Raw genomic sequence first — 21,181 nt, 5'->3', positions numbered from 1 at the left:
TAAGGCGAAATGCAGCGAAGAGGAGTTAGGCCAGTTTCCATACCGCCTCCTGGACTGGTTTCTGCTCTTGAGTCGAATGGGGAGGTCATACACACCTGCTGCTCCAACCCAGAGCTGCCTCAGCCACGCCCAGAGGACACAGCTGGCACAGGTAGCTCACACTTCACTGACAAGCAGCAAGACAGACCCAGGAGATAATCCAGCAGGATTTAGGATCGACCATGACCTCACCTACTGAGGATGCACATAAGATCAATATCCACAACAAAATGCTGTGCTGATGAAACCATATCCGGTAGAAGAATATACCGAGGGATCAGTTTCACTCCATGAGTAATCCAACACCCAGCATAAAGTTGTTTTTCACACCGGACTCCCTCTTCCATGCCAGTGTACAAACTGCCCTCTCTGGTGACTGATCGATGTTAACAACCTACTGTAAGTGGCGAGTTCTCATGTTGCTTGTGGTGCGGCTGTCCGCAGGCCGAGGCCGAGGCAGCGCCTCTCAAGAACAGCATGTATAAATAGGATTTGGTCAATAATCACTAAATTATTCAATAAGATGGTGAATAGAAGGATAACTTAATATCACCGACAATGATCTCCTGTCCTCATGGGAATTATATGAAGCCCCATGTACTTTTTTCATGCTATGAAAACTGATACACTTTTATTTTTATTATGTGTTTTTGTTCATTTTCCACAGGAGTTCTGTATTTCTTGTCTTACTGTTCCTAAGATGTCCACTCAAACCATCAGCATATTGATAACATTGATATTACACATGGTCTGTCCATGCCAGCCGTTCAAGCCAAAATGCTGACTTTGAAGAAATCAGGCAGCACATTTCCAATTTCCTGTTTATTAAAGTCAGTTTTAAAAAAAGTATATTCTTCATTTGATGCTCAGTTTTTGGTGAGTAATCTCTGACTTTTAAATGTAGAAGCTTGCTGTGATGTGAAATCCTGACAACACGATAGCCAGCCACTGATTTAACAGGTGTACCTCAGGCTATGATCAGTTTGTTTGCAATGCTATGATATTATTTCAGTTCAACCTGGCAAAAGTTATTTCTCTTGATAAAGGCAAGCAAGTTTGTTTTTCTTCAATAAGACCACCATCCTCTTTGCTAAATACGGAATTATTAGTGGAACAATGCTGAGTGGAACAACCTGCTTTTTGTCTGCTTTTTTGCTCTTAAATTTCTGCATCTTTAATCTTTTTATTCAGGAAAGATTCACCTTACTGGATAGAAACAAAGACGGCAAGTTGAGCCGCCGGGACCTGAGGAAGCTGCGTTATAAGCGGATGCCTCTGGAGCACTGCGCCACGCCGTTCTTTCAGTCAGTCCCACCTCCACCAGTTTAATACTATAAGCCTGCCAACTGATGTGACGATTAACTTGACTCATGTTTGAATAATTTCAGCCCCGGCGTGTTTCTCACCTTCACGTTGCTCATGTGCTACATGAACTGATGCTCATGTTTGCAGGATGATGGTTCCATCGTTGGGTGACTGAGCAGCCGTGTCCCGCGCTGGTTCACTGGTTACACCTCACGTCAAGCAGTGGTTCATGATCTAAACCTTCTGTTCACTGCAATATGTTTCGTTTCTGTTAATCACTGAAACAACAAGGGTTAAAAATGTCACACTGTGCCGAAATTCGCCCCCGCTCGAACCAAGCTGCACCTCCCACCATGCTGTTCTCTCTGCACGCCATCTATCCATTCATCCTCCACGCCAATCTGCGCTTCCTGTGTCCCCCTCCCCACTGATCTCGTGACCACGCCGTCTCTACGTTATCTTACACCTCCTCCACGTTCGGTTCCTCCTCGGTGCTCCTCAGTTTCCAGCCGCCACGCTTCCTACAAATGGACCCATCGTCTAACTTTCACTCATCTGTCATTCTTTTATCCTTCCATCAAGCCTTTATTTCCCTTCAACGTTCATCCATCACCCGGCCCTCCCACCCCCCCACCCCCCACCCTTTTTTTTTCCACTGCCATGTCTGCAATGACAGGTTTTGTGGGAGAAGGGCTGGCTGTGTCAATGTCAAGCCATTCCCAGCAATGATAATGTTTATTACCCACTGTGTCTCCCGCTGCCCATGGATTAACACAAATTGAGGGAGTACCCTTCAGAGAACTGAAAGGCAAACTGCAGCTCGGGAGCAGCTCTTTTAATACATGACCCTATCTGCAAACTGCATCTGTGCATCTCCATACAAATCTGTCTTTTTCATGTTTTAAAGCTTGCATGTAACAGGTGCGTGTGTGTGTGTGTGTGTGTAATCGAATACATGTGTTTTTACAAACTGTCCACTGTCTGCGGGGGCTGCGTGTCATGCTGTGATGTGTTTGCAGGTCATGTGATGGTGACAGTAACAGGAAGGTGACCCTGCGGGAGTGGAAAATCTGCCTGGTGGATCGCACAGAGGCCTGGTTTCAACATTTCATGTGTTAGTTATAACTAATTCACTTTCTCTGTTGTGATTCCTCAGAGTGGCAGAGGGTTGATGGAGGCAACAGATTACAGTTGTGCTCTATATTACTGATAAAATATGACCCCTCTTCTAAAGAAAATAATTTCCTAGGTGATGCCCACTCATCCATTAAAAGGACAATTTTAATATGACACTTTCATAAAGTTAATGGACTGCCTCGCACTTTAAAATAACCAGAGGAGACGATGGACAAGATATCCTCACTTATATCCACTTCAGGGATATTTTCCCCTGAGATTAGAGCGTGATCATTCTCCCAAATTTTACAAAACACCACCTGGAGGTCGAATTCGAACGTTTTTAGTTTGCTTTGACTTGTGAATCCAGTACATTGCATGCAATCCCAATGGCCTAATTTCACAACTTGGTATTCATTTTTTCCTCAATAATTTTGTCATCTTTATAACCAATATTTGTCTTTTCTCCAGTATTTGCCGTTCGCTGCTCACTGGAGATAATTTCAGAACTATAGTTCTTAAGTATAAAATTGAAAACATTAAAAGTTTTTTCCAACTCAGTTAAGCTAATTTTCCACAGTTCTTATTCTCCAGGCTGTTTGAACAAAGATGATTTGAATTGTTAGAAAAAAAAAATTGTCTGTTTGTTTCATCCACAGCCATGGAAATGGGTTCCCGGCAGCTGTGTCCTTCAATCGGAGAAAACAACCTTTGACATAAAGGCCGAGCGAGGACGCTGCGCCGCCTTTCTTCTGCAATGAACTCACGACGTCACAGATACCTGATTTTAAAGCTGATTCTACTGGCTGACATCTTTCCACACTGCTTGATTAGCGGTTTTACTGGCTGTAATATATATTGATTTATGAGATCGGCCAAAGTCTGCTGGTCGTCTGTGTATTTGTGCTCGGGGCGACAATTAAATGTCTGGACACACTGCCTGCCAATTACTTTCAAAGGTAATTATATTTGCTGACATTTGGTGCGACTGTGTTGTAAAAGAGCAGGAACAATGGGCAATATTGAAATCAAATTACCATGGCAGGCTTTAAATCAGCAATTAAAAATCACTGTGGACGGACAGCGGGATGTACAGAGAAAGACAAACGAGATGGGAAAGAAAGATGTGGGGGGGGGGGGGGTTATGGTAGGCAGAAACGCATAGTGTGAGATGATGTGACCGGGGAAGAGACAAAGAGATAATAAAGGGGGTGAATGGGAGAAGTAACGCTAAGTGTCATAATGCGAGGGAAACAATCCGGCGGAGCGGCGGGGAAAGTGTCTGAAGGAAGGAGAGAGAAGTACAAAGTGTGTTTGTGAAAGACGGGAGGAGGTAATGCACTGTAAATGGGAGTTGAGAGTAATGGAGTAATGCATAAAAAATGGATCAGAAATGAAGGAAAGACCGGAGAACGGAGAGCGAGGGGGAAGGGACGGCTGAGAAGGCAAGAGGAACAGAGGAAAGGCAGAGAGGCAAGAGGAAAAAAAAAAAAGAAGAGAAAGAGGAGGTTTGATTCTGTAAAATATTTTTTATTTGCAGGTAAATACGTAAATGGCATCATGGGAACACGACGCAGAATATTTAAAACACTTGACCTCTGTCAAGGTCAGGAAACTCGCAAAAATGCAAGGTTGTTGACTCGTTCTCAGCCTTTATTGCCGATTATCCCCATGATCTAAAAAGTCATGCCGCATCTTGTTTGTTTGTTCCTGCTCTGTTTATGAATGTGCGTATGTGTGTGTTGTACTGCTACAGCAATAGAGGGAAGTGTGTGTATGTGTGTGTGGCCCGGGGTGGACTCCTTGGTATGACTGGTTTCTCTGGACTAATTAGCCTTCACATTTACCACGCCTGAAGGATGGGGGGGGGGGGGGGGGGGGGGGGTGGGAAGATGTTGGGAAGGAGATCAAGAACGGGGGGAAAGATTTGGATGTTCAATACGAGATGCGGATTCCTGTTCAACACTCGAGACAAAACAAGGGTCAATACCTGCTCGCCATGGACGTTTCCCACCCTGAACATCAAAGCGCATCCTTGTGAATATCAAAACACCATATTTTTCATTCCATCAGATTTTTCACTCAAAACTTTGGATGAATTGGAGTCGACCAGCGGAGGAATGCAGAGAAAGCAACTCTGAGAGGCATGCGGAGCTTAACTGTACTGAATAGAGACCAGACTGTATTTGTTAATGATGAGTGACCTGCGGAACGGCGAGCTGCTGGTCTTGGTTGCCCAGTTGCCCACTGTGTGAAGAAAAGATGGAAAAAAAAAAAAAAACAGGAATGAAGTACTCCCCCCTCACGACTTCCGCTGGTAAACATCTCCCTTCAATCCCTCGCTATTCCCCTAGGGACTAGTCCCTTTATTCAGAAAGAAATAAATAAAATGAGTTGTTGGGGCCACCCCTGGAGGTCCAGCAGACTCCACACACACCCTCCTCCTCCTCCCCCTCCTCCTCGTCACCACTGCTTCTCCCTTTGTGTGTCTTCATAACCCCCCTGTGCTCGGTGCTAATAGATTCCTTCTCATTACCTCTGGACCACCATCTCCACCTCCTTCCATCCCCCCACGACAAACACAGCGATTGACCCACCTAATCCCGCTTTACCTTTGGACTCACCCCTCCTGTCACACACCATTTGGATATTAGAGAAGGGAGACATCTATGTGTGGCCCACCTCTCTAACCTTGTCCTCTCTCCAACCCTCCTCCTCCTCCTCCTCCTCCGGGCGCTGATCAGTGATCTGATCTGTGATGGCTTGCTCGCATCTTTCCCTCTCTCGCACACCCATACACACACATATACACTCCCGCGGGACTCTGACAGCACAGGAGCAGATGGGCGGCTGGTGATGACATGTTGTTAAAAATAAAGATTTCTGTTAACCCGTTGTCAGCTCGCACACCCTCCCTCTCGCCGTCGTGTCCCCACGTTTCATCTCGTCTCTCTCTGTCAATCTTTCCCCCCATCATTCTTCTCCCTGTCAATTCCGTATTCTTTTATTGCTTTTAGCCGACAACTCCGTCCATCCCGGCTGTTACTCAGTCATTGCAAAACCAGATAACTGTGGTGGTAAAAGCACGCAGCCCGAGACCCCCGACCCTCTGAACATGATATTTAATACATGGCTGTCATGAAGACGGCCCCTCTGCATTATGCATGGCTAGTAAGCACACATCAATAATAGATGAAAAGGCCAGTTTTGCAGTTTCTTTTCATGCAATTAAGCCAAATGAAAATTTTACTCTCACTTTCTGTGGCTTTTCCTGCGAATGGATTTTGTCCTGTGACTGTATGTAAATAAATTATTAAAAAGCAACACAAGAGGGAAGAGGGAGGGAGTTAGCGAGGTGGGGGGGGGGGGGGGGGGGGTTGTGGGGGGATCAAAAGAAATATTCAGGCCGGTCGTGATGGTGGTGAAACACAAGGATGTGTGTGAGAGCTTGTGTGTCACCAAAAGCCAAGTCATCCATTCCAGGTCTGACAGATGTCCAACAGATGTCCAGAGTCTTAGGAACAAGAAAAAAAAAATAAAAAATCTGACAATGTGACTAATGTCACTAAATTAAATTCTCTTCCCCTTAAAAAAATAAAAAAAAAAAAAAAAGTACAAAAGTTGTCAGAACACAGCTCAAACATAAAGTTGTATGTGTGCAGTAATCTCTTCAAGGTTAATCACCATCCGGTCTTCAAAAAGCTGCCGCCATATCGTTCCCTGCCAGACTGCCGACTTTCAGAACTTCTTAGGGACTGTAAAGTGGGGCAACTAATGGAGAATGATATCAAGAGTGGTGGCTTTGAAAGAGAATCCAGTCACAGCAAAGGGTCCTCGCTCAAAAAAAAAAGAAAAAAAAAAAAGAAAAAGTGGTTGTGGACATTGAAGCGATACATTTATTAATAGCCACATTTTTTTAATTCTCTTTGATGCGATGTTGCAGGCAGAGGGAGATGGAGCAGAAGGAGAGAGGGGGGGTCTCTCAGATTCTCGCCTGCGGTCAGACAATATTCCCTCCGGGTGGAGTGGGTCCCATTCAGAGCGACCTCAATAGCCCTACACTGAAGGACCTCGTGAATGAGTGAGAAGAAGGCCCCATCACAAAATGGAAAAGGGGGACTTAGCACACAGCTCTTTCTATTTTCCTGATGATATTGATTAAAGAACTCAGGGGGGTACATCAGGCCCCCCATTGTGTGGAGATGAGATGGCTGGATGGGGTTGGAGAGCCACCGATATGAATGCCTCCAGCCCCTTGAGATCCACACTTGACCTGTGGGTGGAGGACAAGAAGCCTTCCATATGGCTGTCCAGTATGAAAACTTTACATCACTTTGTGTGGAGAATTTTCACTTCTTTACATCCAGTCCACTATGAATAGTCAGGGCCTGCGGGTTTTTAATTTTAGCAGTCATTCAGAAGCTAAGCTGCCAAACGCAAAGCAATGTGATAAAAAGTGGAAATATTCCCATTCCTCAATGTCAAAAAGACACATTTCATATAGAGGCATTATGAAGACGTGTGCTTTTTTTCCATGTGTGTTCTTGCCAATATTTACACGTGATGACTGATGCCAGTCTTTTGTTTTCGTGCCAAATACAAAGCTACTACAAGCAATTTACTCAATTAGATGGGACAAATATCAGCACATTACCTTCTGCCAAGAAACTCTCTGGCACAAACCCCACATTAAACCACTATGTTTTCTCAGATAAAACTTAGGTATTATAGTCAGGTTTGGATTTTAGTTTATGTTTCAGTGAAGAAAACTGCTGCTCTTTGACTTATTCATTCATCCATTCATCTGGATCTGCTTGTCAGCAGCTCATCTGAGCAGGATGAGCTTCTGACAAGTTGATACACACAGAGCTCTGACTGATAATGTAATGACCTTTTTTTCCTCAAATTATATAATTGATTGTATCACTGACAACAAAAACAATTAATACATAAAAAAGCTAAAAAAAAATTTTTGATTAAAAGCTGTACTATACATTTTAAATTTGATTCCTTCCGTAACCACTAAATTCAATGAAATTACTGACTAATCATTTGTCTATTTGTGGTATTGGCATTGAGCTAAGTATGAGTGAAGGCAGGATACACCCTGGGCAGGTTGCCAGTCCACCACAAGGCAAACACAGAGAGATGAAGAGCCACACACTCATGTTCACCCCTGGAAGCTCTGGACTTCTCTTATAGCGCATTCTTTCAGTGTTTCAACAGCCTCAAAGTACTAGAAACATTCCATCCATCCCACTTCAATGCAAGGTGCTCAAAAATCTATCGGAAGCAAGGATCTCTGTCCATTGTTAGCAATTTCAGAGTGTGATGCCTTGCTCAAGGACAAGAGACAGTGGGCAGGCAAGATGGGAGCTCAAACCCACAGCCTCCATAAGGGGATTTAAAAGAAGAAATATGTTTAAATTTAGTTAGAATTTGCATAAAACTCTTGGAAAAACAAACATGATGCAGTGGTTTTAATTATATATATGATTATCTAATTTATTTATTTTTTTAAACTACAACATTTACACAAACAGTTCTTTTTTTTTTACCATTAGACAAAAGAGTCCCCTCCTCACAAAAAAAAGCCCTAAATATTTGCATAAATCTGTAAAGGATTTGCCTTTCCATTTTAACACCTTCATTTAGAGCCAGACAAAGCACCTGACTGAACGAGCGATAAGGACACAAAGACAAAGTAACCTCCAGCATGTCGTCTGAAATCGTCTCCCGATACAGATGTTATCAGAGCACCCGGGGACTGGCGTATTGTGAATGCATTTAACTTTTACAACACCTCCCTTTTTTCCCTAATGATGCACTTCACAACAGATTCTCTCTCTCTCTCTCTCTCTCGCTCGCCCATCACCACCCCCATTCGGCGACCTCACCGTCAGCCCCCTCACACTCACCCACTCGCTCCCTCACTCTCAGATTGCGCGTACAGATACACAAACACACGCGCGCACACACAGTCACACATGAGCCCGTTTGAAATGCAAGTGAGCTGTGTTCACTACCGGGAGGGGGTAAACACACCGAACAAGTGGAAAGACGAGGGGAAAAAAGTGAAGGGAGGAAGACGAGCAGACAAGAGGTGGATGCTGAGGCTTTGCTGGCCGGATGACATTCACACAGTGTTAAGCAGGATGAGCCGGCACGCGTGAAGGACTGAGACGGAGAGAAGGAGTGAGGAGAGGGTGCAGCACTCAGGAGCTGGGACCGCCCCGAGGGGACACCTGAGCCCCGAAGAAACACCTCCTGGAGTCAAGAGTGAGCAGCTCCTCATGGGAGCCGGAGTCAGTGGAACACCAGACAACAACCTGCTGTCGCTCCTCCTCTCCTCGCAACCATCCCTCACCCCCCTCCTCCTCCTCCGCCTCCTCCTCCTATTCCTCCTCCTCCTCCTCCTCTTCCATCCTCTCTCCCTCTCTCATTTGATCCCATCCCTCACTCCCTGCACCAGTGAGGGGAGAGCCTGAACAGACAGAAGGTAAGAGGGGATGCATGCGTGCGTGTTGCCCTTGCTGACCATGTGTGTGTGTGTGTGTGTGTGTGTGCACGTGTGTGCACGTGCATGAGTGTGTGAGTGCAGCAGCGTGTCAAATTTCAACTGGTTGTGTAAGTCAGCAACTTGTTTCTTTGAATCAGTTGTTTTTGAGCGAGAGCGTGTGTGTGTGTGTGTGTGTGTGTGTGTGTGTGCGTGTGTGTGAACAGTCTCTGGAGGCTTTTCAGCAAAGCGGAGACAGATGCCGTGCACTTTACATGTGTCACAGGAGAGTCTTCATCTCAGTGTCCACACGTTCTTGCATGTCTGAAGGTAGTGATTTTTTTTTCCCTTTTCCAGTGTTGTGATCTCTAATTAGAAAAGTGAGGCAGTGATCACAGAGAGCGATCACATCTGATGTATTTCCTCAGAGGCTGTCAAATATTTAATGGAAATTTAAAAAAAAAAAAAAAAAGAATGCACTTGAGAGTGAGAAGGATGAAAAGTGCAGTCAGAAATCGCCAGCGAGAGCGAGGGAAGCGGGAGAAGGGTTCATACATTCAAACGTGCGCGCACCGGGGGAGAAAATCAGCCGTAAAATCCTATCAAGTTCCATGGTCATTGCACGTTGCCCTGCCGTCATCTTGTCAACCCCCACCATGAATCACAGGCCAGTTCTGTACCCGTAGTAGTTTGGGAGGATGGGGGGACAATGGATCCTGCAGGGACCACCCCATGCCATTTAATCTGTCCCTGCCCACAGATAACAGAAGGCAGATGGTCCTGCCAGAGCCCAGGGAGATAGAAGATAGCTAATACAATGTGCAGACAGAGAGCGCACAGCACTCAACCTGTCCCTCTGAAACTGAGCCTGCTTCAACTTCTAAATAAGGGGGCCAAATGGAGAGAAAAGCAGGCAGGGAAAAAAAGAAGGGGCAGAGAGAGAGAGAGAAAGAAAAAAGACAAACAGAGCAGGGCTCAAGTATCTTTAATTAAAAACCCAAACAGTAGCCAGATTAAATACAGTCAGTTGACAGTCTGGTATAAAGATAATGCTGAAAGGAAACTTGCAGAAAAAGCCAAAAAAGCTGAGCTGAAAGTGAGCGGGACCATCAAAGTCATGAGCTCCTGTGTTTAAAGGGGAGTGTGTATTTATTTATAGAGGGCGGTAGTTAAGTTCACTAAGCTCCCTCTCTCTGTGAGACCCAGCCTTTTCGCCTTATGAAAATTCAATCGCCATAATTTGCTGAGGAACCGTATGCATATTTTATCACCGGGTACGTTTTGAAGAACGAAGCCCGCCAAGCTTTTTTGTGTCTTCGCCTTTATCAAGATTGAATGAGGGGGTGTGTTAGAAGAGCTGTGAAGGCTGTGCAGCCGTCTGGTAATGTGTGACACGCTGGACATTTGACATGAGACGAAGTAAACACCATTCAGTTGCACATGTCTGGTTAAAGCACGGAGTCAAATTTTGTTGCACGGCAGTTGCTTTTTCCTCTCTATCCCGAGCATATATATATATATATATATATATATATATGTGTATATATTTTTTTTTTTTAAGTTTCACTTTTTTCTCCTTCTGTCTCCTTCCCTCTAATTACTCCAGAATCCGACATCCTCCTCTTCTTGCTCTCCATTTCCACAGCTCTCCTTTCCCCCAGCCTGCCCTTCTTCTCCTCCCTCCCATTTCAATCTGTTTTTCTCCCTCTGCATGTCTCTCAGTTAAAGCTTTATGGGTCGTTCACTCCCCTCTTTCCTTGCAAGGATAATGAGCAGGCGCCTCTGCGCGACTTTGTAGCTGTGTGCCGGTTTGTGAGTTTGGATCTCGGAGCGTCCCGGGGCCCACAAGACTTAGATGTACCTTCTGTAACCGCCTCCATGGCTCCACTGTGATTGTCATCTGATCTATAGGGCACCGCACCGACATAATACACCTTGTTAGGGGAAGGCGGGGAGTGTGTTTGCGAAGACTGTGTGACTTTGAACAAATGTGCTTTCTCCTGGGAGAAAGACGAACACTGAGACCTGTAATCATCCGCTATCACCAAATCACGCCTACACGTACACAATAGCACGGCCACATATAAGCGCACACACACACACACACACACAAAAACAGCGTGAAGCACTAATAGAGCGTGAGAGAAGTAAATAAAAGGCAGACAGAAGGAGAGAGAGGAAAAATCTGATGCAACTTCCTCCCGTTTGGCGTTGAATTAATGTATGCTGATTGGATTTGACTGCATCAGAGCACCTCCAGGTGTTGTTTGTGCACCTCTCCACCACATCAGCGTGGCGTCACACTCTCCAGATAAAATGCCCACTAATACCCATAAAGGAAGATATTTTGGAGAACAGGCCCATTTGAACCCTCCGACTAAAAATAGAAACGTAGATGTAAAGGCTTCGACTTCGGAGTGATATTAGCAACCCACTTCACACTTTGAAAAGTGGTGCGATGGGTGATTTTTTACAGTGAGCGTCAAGCTGCGCTACACACACATCCCAGAGTAATATAGCATGGCAATTTTCTTTTCTCGAGCATGAATAATTCTGTCTGAATAGGATTGGATGTTTCTTCATATCAATGAATCATCACCCGCTACAGCTCTTTAGTGTCTGAGTGAATGGTACAGTAGAAATTTAACTAAGACTGTTTGAGTGCCCCTCTGTGTGTGTGTGTGTATTACTCATGTGTTTTGACTGATGTTTGTGACCTTTCCACTGTGCCTCGTCAGAGACTGGGAGACAGCCACAGCGCTGGGACCAAGGAAAGTTGAAGAGTACAAGAAGAAAAGCAAGCAAAAGCGATGGCGGTCTTGTTCTCGTCCTGGTGTCTCGGTGTCACACTGGCGCTGGTTTGTGGTTCGTCGTGGCCCCAGGTGCACTCAGCCCTGGCCCCCGAGAATGAAGTGCCCCTTCGCCCAACTACATGGCTACCGGAAGGAAAGATCACCACGATTACACTCCCAAAAGGACGAACCCGCAGGTAACAGTGCATTCAAATTGGAAATGGGATTTTAACACAATGTTATGGCACTGACTGTTTCAGTTATTAACATTTACTGTTAAGAACACGCTGTGATTGACATCATGGTTTCAAAGCATGGAGGAAGACGCTTGAATATATTAGAGTAAACTTGACTAGACTGGACTGAACCGGACTGGACTTCAAATGGGCTGGAATGGATTCAGCAAGGAACACGGCAGCCAAAAAATCACAAACATCAAACCAGATATAAGTTTGACAAACAATATTAAAACATTAATAATGTGGTTATAATAATGTCAATTATGTTTGTACTTCAACAAATGTCTTGAACTATTTTTAACAAAGTCCTAATGAAAGTATCAGGAGTGAACACACCAAACGTGTTCTCAACAATATTTCAATATTCAATATAATATAAATATTAATATTATATAGCTATTTATCAAAAAGTTAAAAAAAAAAAGGACGCTAACGATTAATGTGAGAGAATGATATCACAAAAGATTGATAATGAAGGCAGGAAACTGTGCAGATAGGTTCAGGCTTGAACTATACGTTGACAAAATCATTCCTGATAATAACCCTGATAATAACCCAAAGAAATGATACCATAAACATGTGAGACTGAGAGTGGAAATGACAGATTTTTTGATGTTATATACATCAAACACGCCGTGACTTTTTGAAACTCACAGCCACACGACTCATCTCATTAGCCCGATCCACATAATTCAGTATTGATGCTCGCTCATAAAGTTTGTCCTTCCCACATCGGTGTCACGTCTCCAGCCGTGCTGAACCACCTTTCTGGGAGACAGAGGCTGATTCCAGCATCGCTACGGAGAGAACGGGAGGAAGTGGAGCCCATTTGGCCCGAAACGTGCGCGACAGTGCCAGCGCCTGCGTTTTGAGAGTGGGAGCTGAAAATTGCGAAATGCGTCTCCCTGTGAGCTGCAGTCTGTCCGCCGGGGCGGCCACGCAGATCCGCACGGCAAATAATGGAGAGAAAACAGCGATTCTGAAATTAATCACTCTAATAAATAAGCTGCGAAAGCGTCCTTGAGAATGACAGTGTCGCACATCTGTTTGGAAACAACCTCCATCTGCACACATTCATGAATAATTGTGTGTGTTTACAGAAGAAAAACAAATATTCATTAAGAAATAACTGTGCGGTTACATTTTTCCGGAAATTAATTGACCATAGAGCAATGAGTGAAATGTTTTGAGTTGAAAATTGACAGAACTCATTCTCTTTGTATGGGTTTGAGGATGAAAGCAATAAAAAGTTGAGCAAAGTGATGAATTGTGGCATTGTAACAGCAGACCACCTCAAAGCTAATGCTGAATGTCCTTTAACAACCCAAAAGTTGTCTAATATGCAAATCTGCAAATCCAACACGCCATAACTTTATCCTTAATCACAGAAAAGGAGCTTAAGTGGTTCCTATGCAAAGCACGATCTCAGATAGTTACAGCAAACAGGCAGATATCTATCTTAAAACTGTCGATGCGGCCTTATCGTCCGATTCCCAGGTCACCTCTCCCGATCTACTATCATTCCACGGATCGGGATGTGGGTGAATGGAAACACGGCGATTGGGAAATAATGTCTGAAAACAGCAGGGATGGCCCTTCAATCCCTGGGTAAAAAATGCAACCAGCTGCATGTTATCTGAAAACCATTAAACAAAAAGAGGGAACGTTGCTCAATCCGCGCTGGAAGATATCTTCTCGTCTCATCCATCACGTCGCTGCTGAAAAGAGAGCAGGATGTTATCTCTTCTGACGATCCCCGACAAGAAGAATCGGGAGAAAGAAAATACAACTTCTTGCGGTTATCTTTGGTGTTGTTCCGCAGATTGTACTTCACGCTGAAGAAGGCGGCTCCGGCGATGTCGGTGACGGTCAGCCCCTGCGACCCCCCCATCGAGTGGAGCCTGGCCGCCCGCACTCTGAAGGACAAACCCCTCAAAAGCCTGCAGTGTAAGTAGATCCTCCACCACACCGAGAAATTCATCACTTTAAAATGGAAATCCTTGAAATTTGGGATTTTCAGAAGAAATGTAACTTTTGGTGCTGGTTCATGACCTTGATTGACAGATCATGAGATCATGAAAATAACACTATCTGTACACCGTGTGTCTGTTTTTAACACTTACTCAAGTCATAAACATGGAGACCATTCTGTTTCATGCAGGATCTTAAGTTTTGCATGGTGTTGTCGTGGCAGTGGGATCCATTGAGAGAAAAACCTGTATTTTGCAAGGGTAACTAGTTGGCACGGCCCCAATTCAAGTCGTCACTGACTTCGCCGGTCCCAAGCCAAGTCGGCCCCCGACCCTGCGAAAAATGGCTGCCCCCGACGGCGGGAACGCACATCGACATGTTTCTGTATGTCTCCACTGCTCGCATACGATGTGCGAATGTTTCATAAAGTATTCTTTATGAATATTTATGAGTATTTTTTTACAAATTAACCATACAAACCATTATATCGACAAACATCCCTCAGTCACAGGGCGCAGTCACTTTTCGGCAGCTGAGTGATGTGAGGAGTGAATAAAGAATATTTTATGAAACATCCGCACAGAGTATGCGAGCAGTGGAGACATACAGAAGCACGTCGATGCGTGTTCCCGTCGGGGGCAGTCATTTTTCGGCAGGCAGTCACTTTTCGGCATGACACCGGGTTGATCGGGGGCCGACTTGGCTTGGGACCGGCGAAGTCAGTGACGACTGGAATTGCAGCCATGGCAACTATAAACCTTTGCAAGGGTGATTTTTATCATTTTCAGTATTGCAAAAACTGTCATGAAAAGTCTTCAACTGTTGCCTCTTTTGCTTTAGGCCCTCAGAAAGTTACTGAGAAATCCTGAATCAAATGAAATTTACTGTTATTGTTTCATTGCTAAAATATCCAGAATGGTCACAAATTCACATTTCTGGTCATTATCACATCATTGGTTGTGTCAAGCAATTCATATCTCACAAAATCAGTGTTTCACATTGGGGAAGAAGGTGGTTAATGAAAAATTATAGTGTCAATTTTCTTATTTACTAAACTTGAAATCTGGAAAAGATTGATCATGATTTCCAGGTAAAGACTGGGACTTTGAGAAAAAGTGTTCCCCCTAGCACCAGTGGCTCATAAATATCATGTTCAAAACAAACTTTGTTTTATCAAGAGATATTTTTATTGAGCATAATTCCAATCAACTTCAGAGGCCCTTTGAGAAAATGAGTCCTCCCCCCAAGCCTAAAGCTGATTTGAAAACTTTAATTTGTCTCTCTTCATCCACAGTAAATTCAGCACTTAAATGTTTTCCAATATCTGTTTTTTCATCACGGCTTATTTAATAAGAAAATCGCGCCATCCCTCTGACCTTCCTTTTGAGCAGAGGATCAGGATTTGAGTGTTACACTTTTCTACTTTCAGTGTTCACAGCTATGAGGCCAACCGATATTTCACCTCCAGTCGCAAATACAGAAGAGCTATAAAATATCTTGAAACAATATTAAGAGAAAACTCCCTGCTCACACCTACAGTGTGGCCACATGTCCAATGTGAGTCTTGCCTTTGCCTTTAGTCAGATGGGATCGGCTCCTTCGAGCCAAAACAGTGAATTGGATGTAGAGGTTCAGAAGATGGATGGATCATGGATTTATTACAATTTCTCATGAAGATAAAGCCTGAATTTTTTTTTATGCATTTCATTAACGGTGGATTGTTTCAAGGTCAGAACAAAAAGAAATGAGTTTTCTTGAATGCCTTTGTGGAGAGAGAGAGTCAATCACATCTTGAAGTCACATTGATACAAAGCTGAAAGAAAGCTTTGGATTCTAAAGTATCACAGAACACACACCGCCAGCTTGAGATTCGAGTATTGAAAAATCAATAAAACATTTCTGAGATGAGCGAACTGAACAGACTAAAGTTTCAGACTACAGTAAGAGTGATAAAAGCTCAGAGTAAACCACACTAATCACATTTTTAGTCCTACGAGGTAGCGGTTTCTGAGAAATGAATTAAAAAAAAAGACATCCAAATGTTTCAACAAGCATTCCAACAGGTTACCTAAACAGGTTCCTCTCCATGGCAAAATAACATGTAGAAGTTATAAAATGAAGCATAAATCATTCAAACCCTGAGCTCATGGTCCCCACTGCCAACGTGAATTATTCACTTTGATTCTGCAACATTTGGTCTCATTTGAAGAGCAATTTCTCATCGCTAGCCGACATGAACAGTGAGGACAAGTGGTGATGATTTAAAAAAAAAAAAAAAAAAAAAATCAATTTTATATGTTTATATTGCCGGTTGCGTCATTCAAGTGAAGAGCCGGTGCTTCAACACTGAAAACACTTTAGGTGTGAATAAAAACACTGGCAAACACTTGTGAAGAGGCAATTGAAATTTTTATTTATTTGTTTGTTCATTTATCGGGAGCTCAGATTTTTTCTCTGTCTCCTCCACGTGTGATGAGTTGTTATTCTATGCAGCTCACATGCATATGCGAAACGTGTATTGTGCAGATGAACAATCGAACAGTAGTTTAATGTAAAAACAGAGCACTTCATCTAATTCTGCTCAGTGAAGGACAAAAAAAGCAGTTTTGTTGCTGCTGCTAAAATTACAAGTATTGCTCTTCTTCAGGCAATGCATGGCCAGGAAGGAAGCAAATGATGGTGACGCAAATAACAGCTATGTAGTATATAATCTACAGTTTCACAGAGACTCTGTGGTCACAAAAATCATTTGCTTTACCATCTGTGAATTTGGAAACAGGCTTGATAAACTTGATGAAACTTACCATGGTGGGAGCAATCAGAGAAGATTAACGGGGGCTGAGGGCTTCACGTTCCCCAAAATTTACCACCACTGTTGTGTCATAGTGTCTCATTTGATTTATAACCATGCAAATCTATTACTACATGCTCTGCATTTAATTGGATTTGTAATAAATGCCACTTTTTTTTAAAAAAAAAGTTTTTTCTATTGGTGTAAATATATAAGAGTCAAATCCACCCATAACACTCCAGAGGGTACCATGGTTTATAAGAACGACATATAATACAAATAATTAAACAAATCTATTGAAGAAATATGTTCAGAAATCCATTTCATAATTAGGCATAATGAGGACCTTATGTTTTGAACCATTCTCTAAAGGCACATTCAATATTTCTATTACACTGAAAAAAATGGTATGCCGTCACAAGTGAGGCCCTGGAGCAACATCAAAAGTCGAAAAAGTAACTTTTCGTGGCTAAGGAAGCTTAACAGAGTGATATTACTTTTGTTACAGTTGGAAAGTTTCAGAGTTCCCAGATCTTTCTGTTGTGTTCATCAAATACTAGATTTCACATCCACCATGGCTGTGGTCTTAATATTACCATGTCACTGATAACAGATCAGCAGCGGCCTGCATCTTTGTACCTAAATAAGCAACTAATAACTATAATGACCTGTATTTTCATTTAACACTGTTAATATGATATATTTATTCTCCCCTTCCAGGGAGCACAAAGAAGAGCATGCCTGAGGTGTGGTGGCGAGGACCAGGAACTGAGAAGAGACTACACAGTTTTTCCGGAAACGCAGTGGACACCTACAGGGGTCCCTCCTATCCTCACACCTCTGTCTACATCCTGAGGCTCCGCTCCAAACAGAAGAACACCAGAGCCACAGTGTACCTCCACGAGGGCCAGGCTCCCTCCGGCGCCTTCCCCCTGCTGCCAGCTGACCCGCGAGTTCACACTCTCGGCGTGGGCATGACCAGCGTCACCCTCAGCTGGGCGCCCAGCGCCTCCGTCGTCGGCCTCCCGCAGGCGGAGAACGCCTACGATTACTGCGTCCTCGTCAACTCCCGGCAGAACTACCCCAGCCTGTGCGCCGCCCGAGAGAGCGCCGGGAAAGAAGGAGGCCAGGACGAGGAGAAGAGGGAGCGGCGGAGGAGGGTGACGGTCTGGCCGATACTGAAAGAGTGGTGGTGGCAGCAGTGGGACAGGTACCCTGAGAGTACGCCGTCGACCCTCGCCGATGAGTACGCCGACCTCCAGTGTGCGTGTCAGGGCACGGAGAGCGTTTGCACCGTATCTGAGCTCCTGCCCGACACCCAGTATTACTTCGACGTCTTTGTGATCGACAGGTTGAACGGGACTAGCGCGGCGTACAAAGGGACGCACGCCCACACGCACGAGGAGGCTCGACCCGCAATCACAACGCTCAGAGAGGGTGAGCTGAGGTGGGTGACCTTCAGCGACAGGGGCTCCAACGCCCAGCAGTTCTTCAGTTTCAATCCCCGGGGCTCGCAGCAGAGCGGCCTCCTCACCTTGCAGAGCTGCGGAGCGGGTGAAAAGGTCAAGGTCACCGTGTCCAGTAAAGGTCAGGTGTTGAACTCTCAGGCTGTGGGGGGAGATTTGGTTCACGTCTGGCTCCAGGGAAGTCCGTCCTATCTCATTCACTTGCAGAGAGATGGTACCACCACTGGGCCAGACCCGGCTCTGACTGGAGGTTTGATGGCTTCGGTCAAAATGCAGACTTCATCGGCCTACCACCGCAGAGGAGTCCCCTCTCTGCCCTCCACCTTACAGATAAAGTCCTTCAACCGGCTGCGCGGTTGCAACAGTGTCACTCTGGCCTGGATGGGCACGGAGGAAAGAAGCCTGTACTGTGTGTACCGCAGAAAACTTGGCAACGGTGAGGCAGAGGCGGGGGGAGTCTCCGCTCTAACTGCACCCTGTCTGGGGCCAGAGTCGCGCTCTGACACCGAGAGAGTTCTCTGTAAGTATTTCCAAGAGCTGAACCCTCGACGGGCCGTCACTACAGCTGTGATCGGGGGCCTGGAGCCAGGAGTGGCCTATGTGTTTGATGTGTATCTAATGAGACGCTGGGGGATCCCTATCAAGTACGCCAGCAAGATGGTGAAGACCAGAAAGGAATGCTGAGCTGCCGCCCCCTAGAGGAGGTCTTCAAACTGTCCCAGTTTAGGGGAAAATGCATCAGCCATGGACATGCTGTAAAGACTGACCAAGAGAACGAAGCCATTTGACTGTTGTGGAGATACTGTTACCATAACAAGGGATTTATCCCTCTGGATGAGCAATGGTTTCATTCAAACTCCACTTGCACTAAGGATGCAAATGGGTGGAAGGCATACGAGAAGGATCTGCACACCAGCAAACATTCATAACATTTACAACTCTTGTGCTTTTGTCAGTTTGTTTTTCATTGTTAATCATGATAATGATGTGCCAGTTGTCCAAGTGCTTATTTCATGTCTGAGTACAAAGGACAGATGAGGTTTGCGATGACAGAGAGTCAATGCAAAAACAACAACAGAGACTGTGCCAAATATGCAACAGAAGCAGATGGGGCAATAATTAGATAACATCTGAGACAGGGGGGGGCTTGCAGTGTATATCTCTCATGCTGCATATTGTATAGCATTATAAACACAGATGGGTGCAATCTACAGATGCTAAGTTCAAAGTCAGTGTGTATCTTTGTGTTCTGCTTTCGCATGAAGCAGTGAAAAATACTTAGTGACTTGCCTCATTGTCTTTGATGTTTTCTTGTGCTGCTTCAAACTCACCAATAAATACTGGGGTATCTGTTTGTTCTTGACTGACTGACTGACTGATACATGAACGCTCAGTCCACAGTTTACTGTGAACTGTTCTTTAGACGTTTTAATTTCTCAACATCAAATTATTTCACAGTAGATTTAAGAGTTTTATATTTGCTCTTCGTGCAATGCAACTCTGCAGAGTTTAACAGGCTAATTCGAAAGGCAATACAAATATTTTGTTTAGGTAACCAGATGACTTTAGTAGAGTTAAAGCAAATCAAATCAAATGTTGTTTGATTGCAATTTTCATACATATTGTAGCAGAAAGTGCTTTACAGGTTAAAAATACAATAAGATTTAAAAAAAAAAAAAAGCCATGCCCTTTACACACACAGACTGGCACACGCATACACTCACATGCACTCACACAAAGGAAGCCATTGCCCACATTCACCAACTAACAATGAATGAAAGGTAAAATAATTACATAAGCAGTAAAACAAAGGGTCAGTGTGTTTCGCAAAGACAAATTTGCTTCTGAACTGCACCATAATTTCTATTTTCACATTTAACACAGAGTATTACATCAACTACAAACCCCATCAACACATAAGCTGTACAACAGTGTTGGTCTTAAGCCTGACAGTCAAGCTTTCTGCATGAAGTCTGCATGTTCTCCCTGTGCATGCACAGGCTGTTCTGAATATTCCAGTGTTGTTTCACAGTCCAAAGATGTGCATTTGATGTAGACTAGTAATTTGTAGTTTCCCATATAGACATGAATGGGAGTGTGTGACTGTACTGTGATGACTTGGAAAACTGTCACAAGTATCAACAATGTAGTCCAGTACTGGAATGGCTGGCTGGATGGATGGACAGCAGTACATTTCATGGGAGACAACCACACTTACATGAACACCTGGGGCATTTAGGGTCACGCATGTTGAAATGCATGTTTCTGGATTGTGGGAGGAAACCGGGCTACCCAGGAAACCCAGAGACACGAAGGGAGAACATGCAAACTCCACACAGAAATGACTTGGCTTATTTGAATCTAGATTATTTTGCTGCGAGTCGAGAGTGCTAACCTTTTTCAGCAAACAACACATTCTCCTAAAAGATCAATTTATTTTGCATATTATTTATGTGTAAATATCATTATATTGCTTATTCATATCATTAAACTCAATACATGGATTCCAATTCCAAATTTAAATATTAATGTGAATGAAATCACAGTTTCTGACAAAGCAATTTTAGAGCTTTTCAGAGTCAAAATAATTTGTTTCAGAGCCTTCATTCCAAAAGCTATCCTGTAAATCCTCATTTTCCTTATATCTGTCTTTTACATAAATTCTAGCTGGATTTAAGAGATGTTTCCTTGACTTGATAAATTATGAAATACCAAGGGAGAAACAAAACTTCTTTTCCATGGTATATCATCCATAGAGCTATTTCAATGTTAAATGTCACAGGGGAAAGTGGAAGCTTATTTTTATAACATGGCTCTAATAGATTTATTGTCATTTAGAGAACGATCAGACAGACAGATTGTCACTGCAGGTGTTTCTATTGTGACTAAACATGGCAATCTGTCAACATCATATCTGTTTTAGCATTTAAAAAGAATGTAGAGAGATTGTCCCAAATACTCTTACA

General features: G+C 43.9%; 2 protein-coding genes across 2 annotated transcripts; both read left to right on the top strand.

Annotated features, from left to right (window-relative positions):
* On the top strand, window positions 1-3,198 carry sparcl2 (SPARC-like 2). Its single transcript, XM_030105844.1, has 4 exons — window positions 1-151; window positions 1,231-1,343; window positions 2,364-2,458; window positions 3,120-3,198. Exons 1-4 carry the CDS (start codon window positions 77-79, stop codon window positions 3,173-3,175), a joined length of 339 nt encoding a protein of 112 aa, XP_029961704.1. The 5' UTR covers window positions 1-76; the 3' UTR covers window positions 3,176-3,198.
* Window positions 3,199-11,724: 8,526 nt separating this feature from the next.
* Window positions 11,725-19,277, top strand: ndnfl (neuron-derived neurotrophic factor, like). The gene is made up of 3 exons (XM_030106404.1): window positions 11,725-11,945; window positions 13,810-13,934; window positions 17,470-19,277. The coding sequence occupies exons 1-3, from the start codon at window positions 11,767-11,769 to the stop codon at window positions 18,897-18,899; spliced, it is 1,734 nt and encodes a 577-aa protein (XP_029962264.1). The 5' UTR covers window positions 11,725-11,766; the 3' UTR covers window positions 18,900-19,277.
* Window positions 19,278-21,181: the final 1,904 nt, after the last annotated feature.

This window comes from Salarias fasciatus, chromosome 13 (genome assembly GCF_902148845.1).
Source record: "Salarias fasciatus chromosome 13, fSalaFa1.1, whole genome shotgun sequence".
NCBI classification, from domain to species: domain Eukaryota; kingdom Metazoa; phylum Chordata; class Actinopteri; order Blenniiformes; family Blenniidae; genus Salarias; species Salarias fasciatus.
Note: the sequence above shows the minus strand (reverse complement) of the source record. Positions and strands in the feature narration are given on the sequence as shown.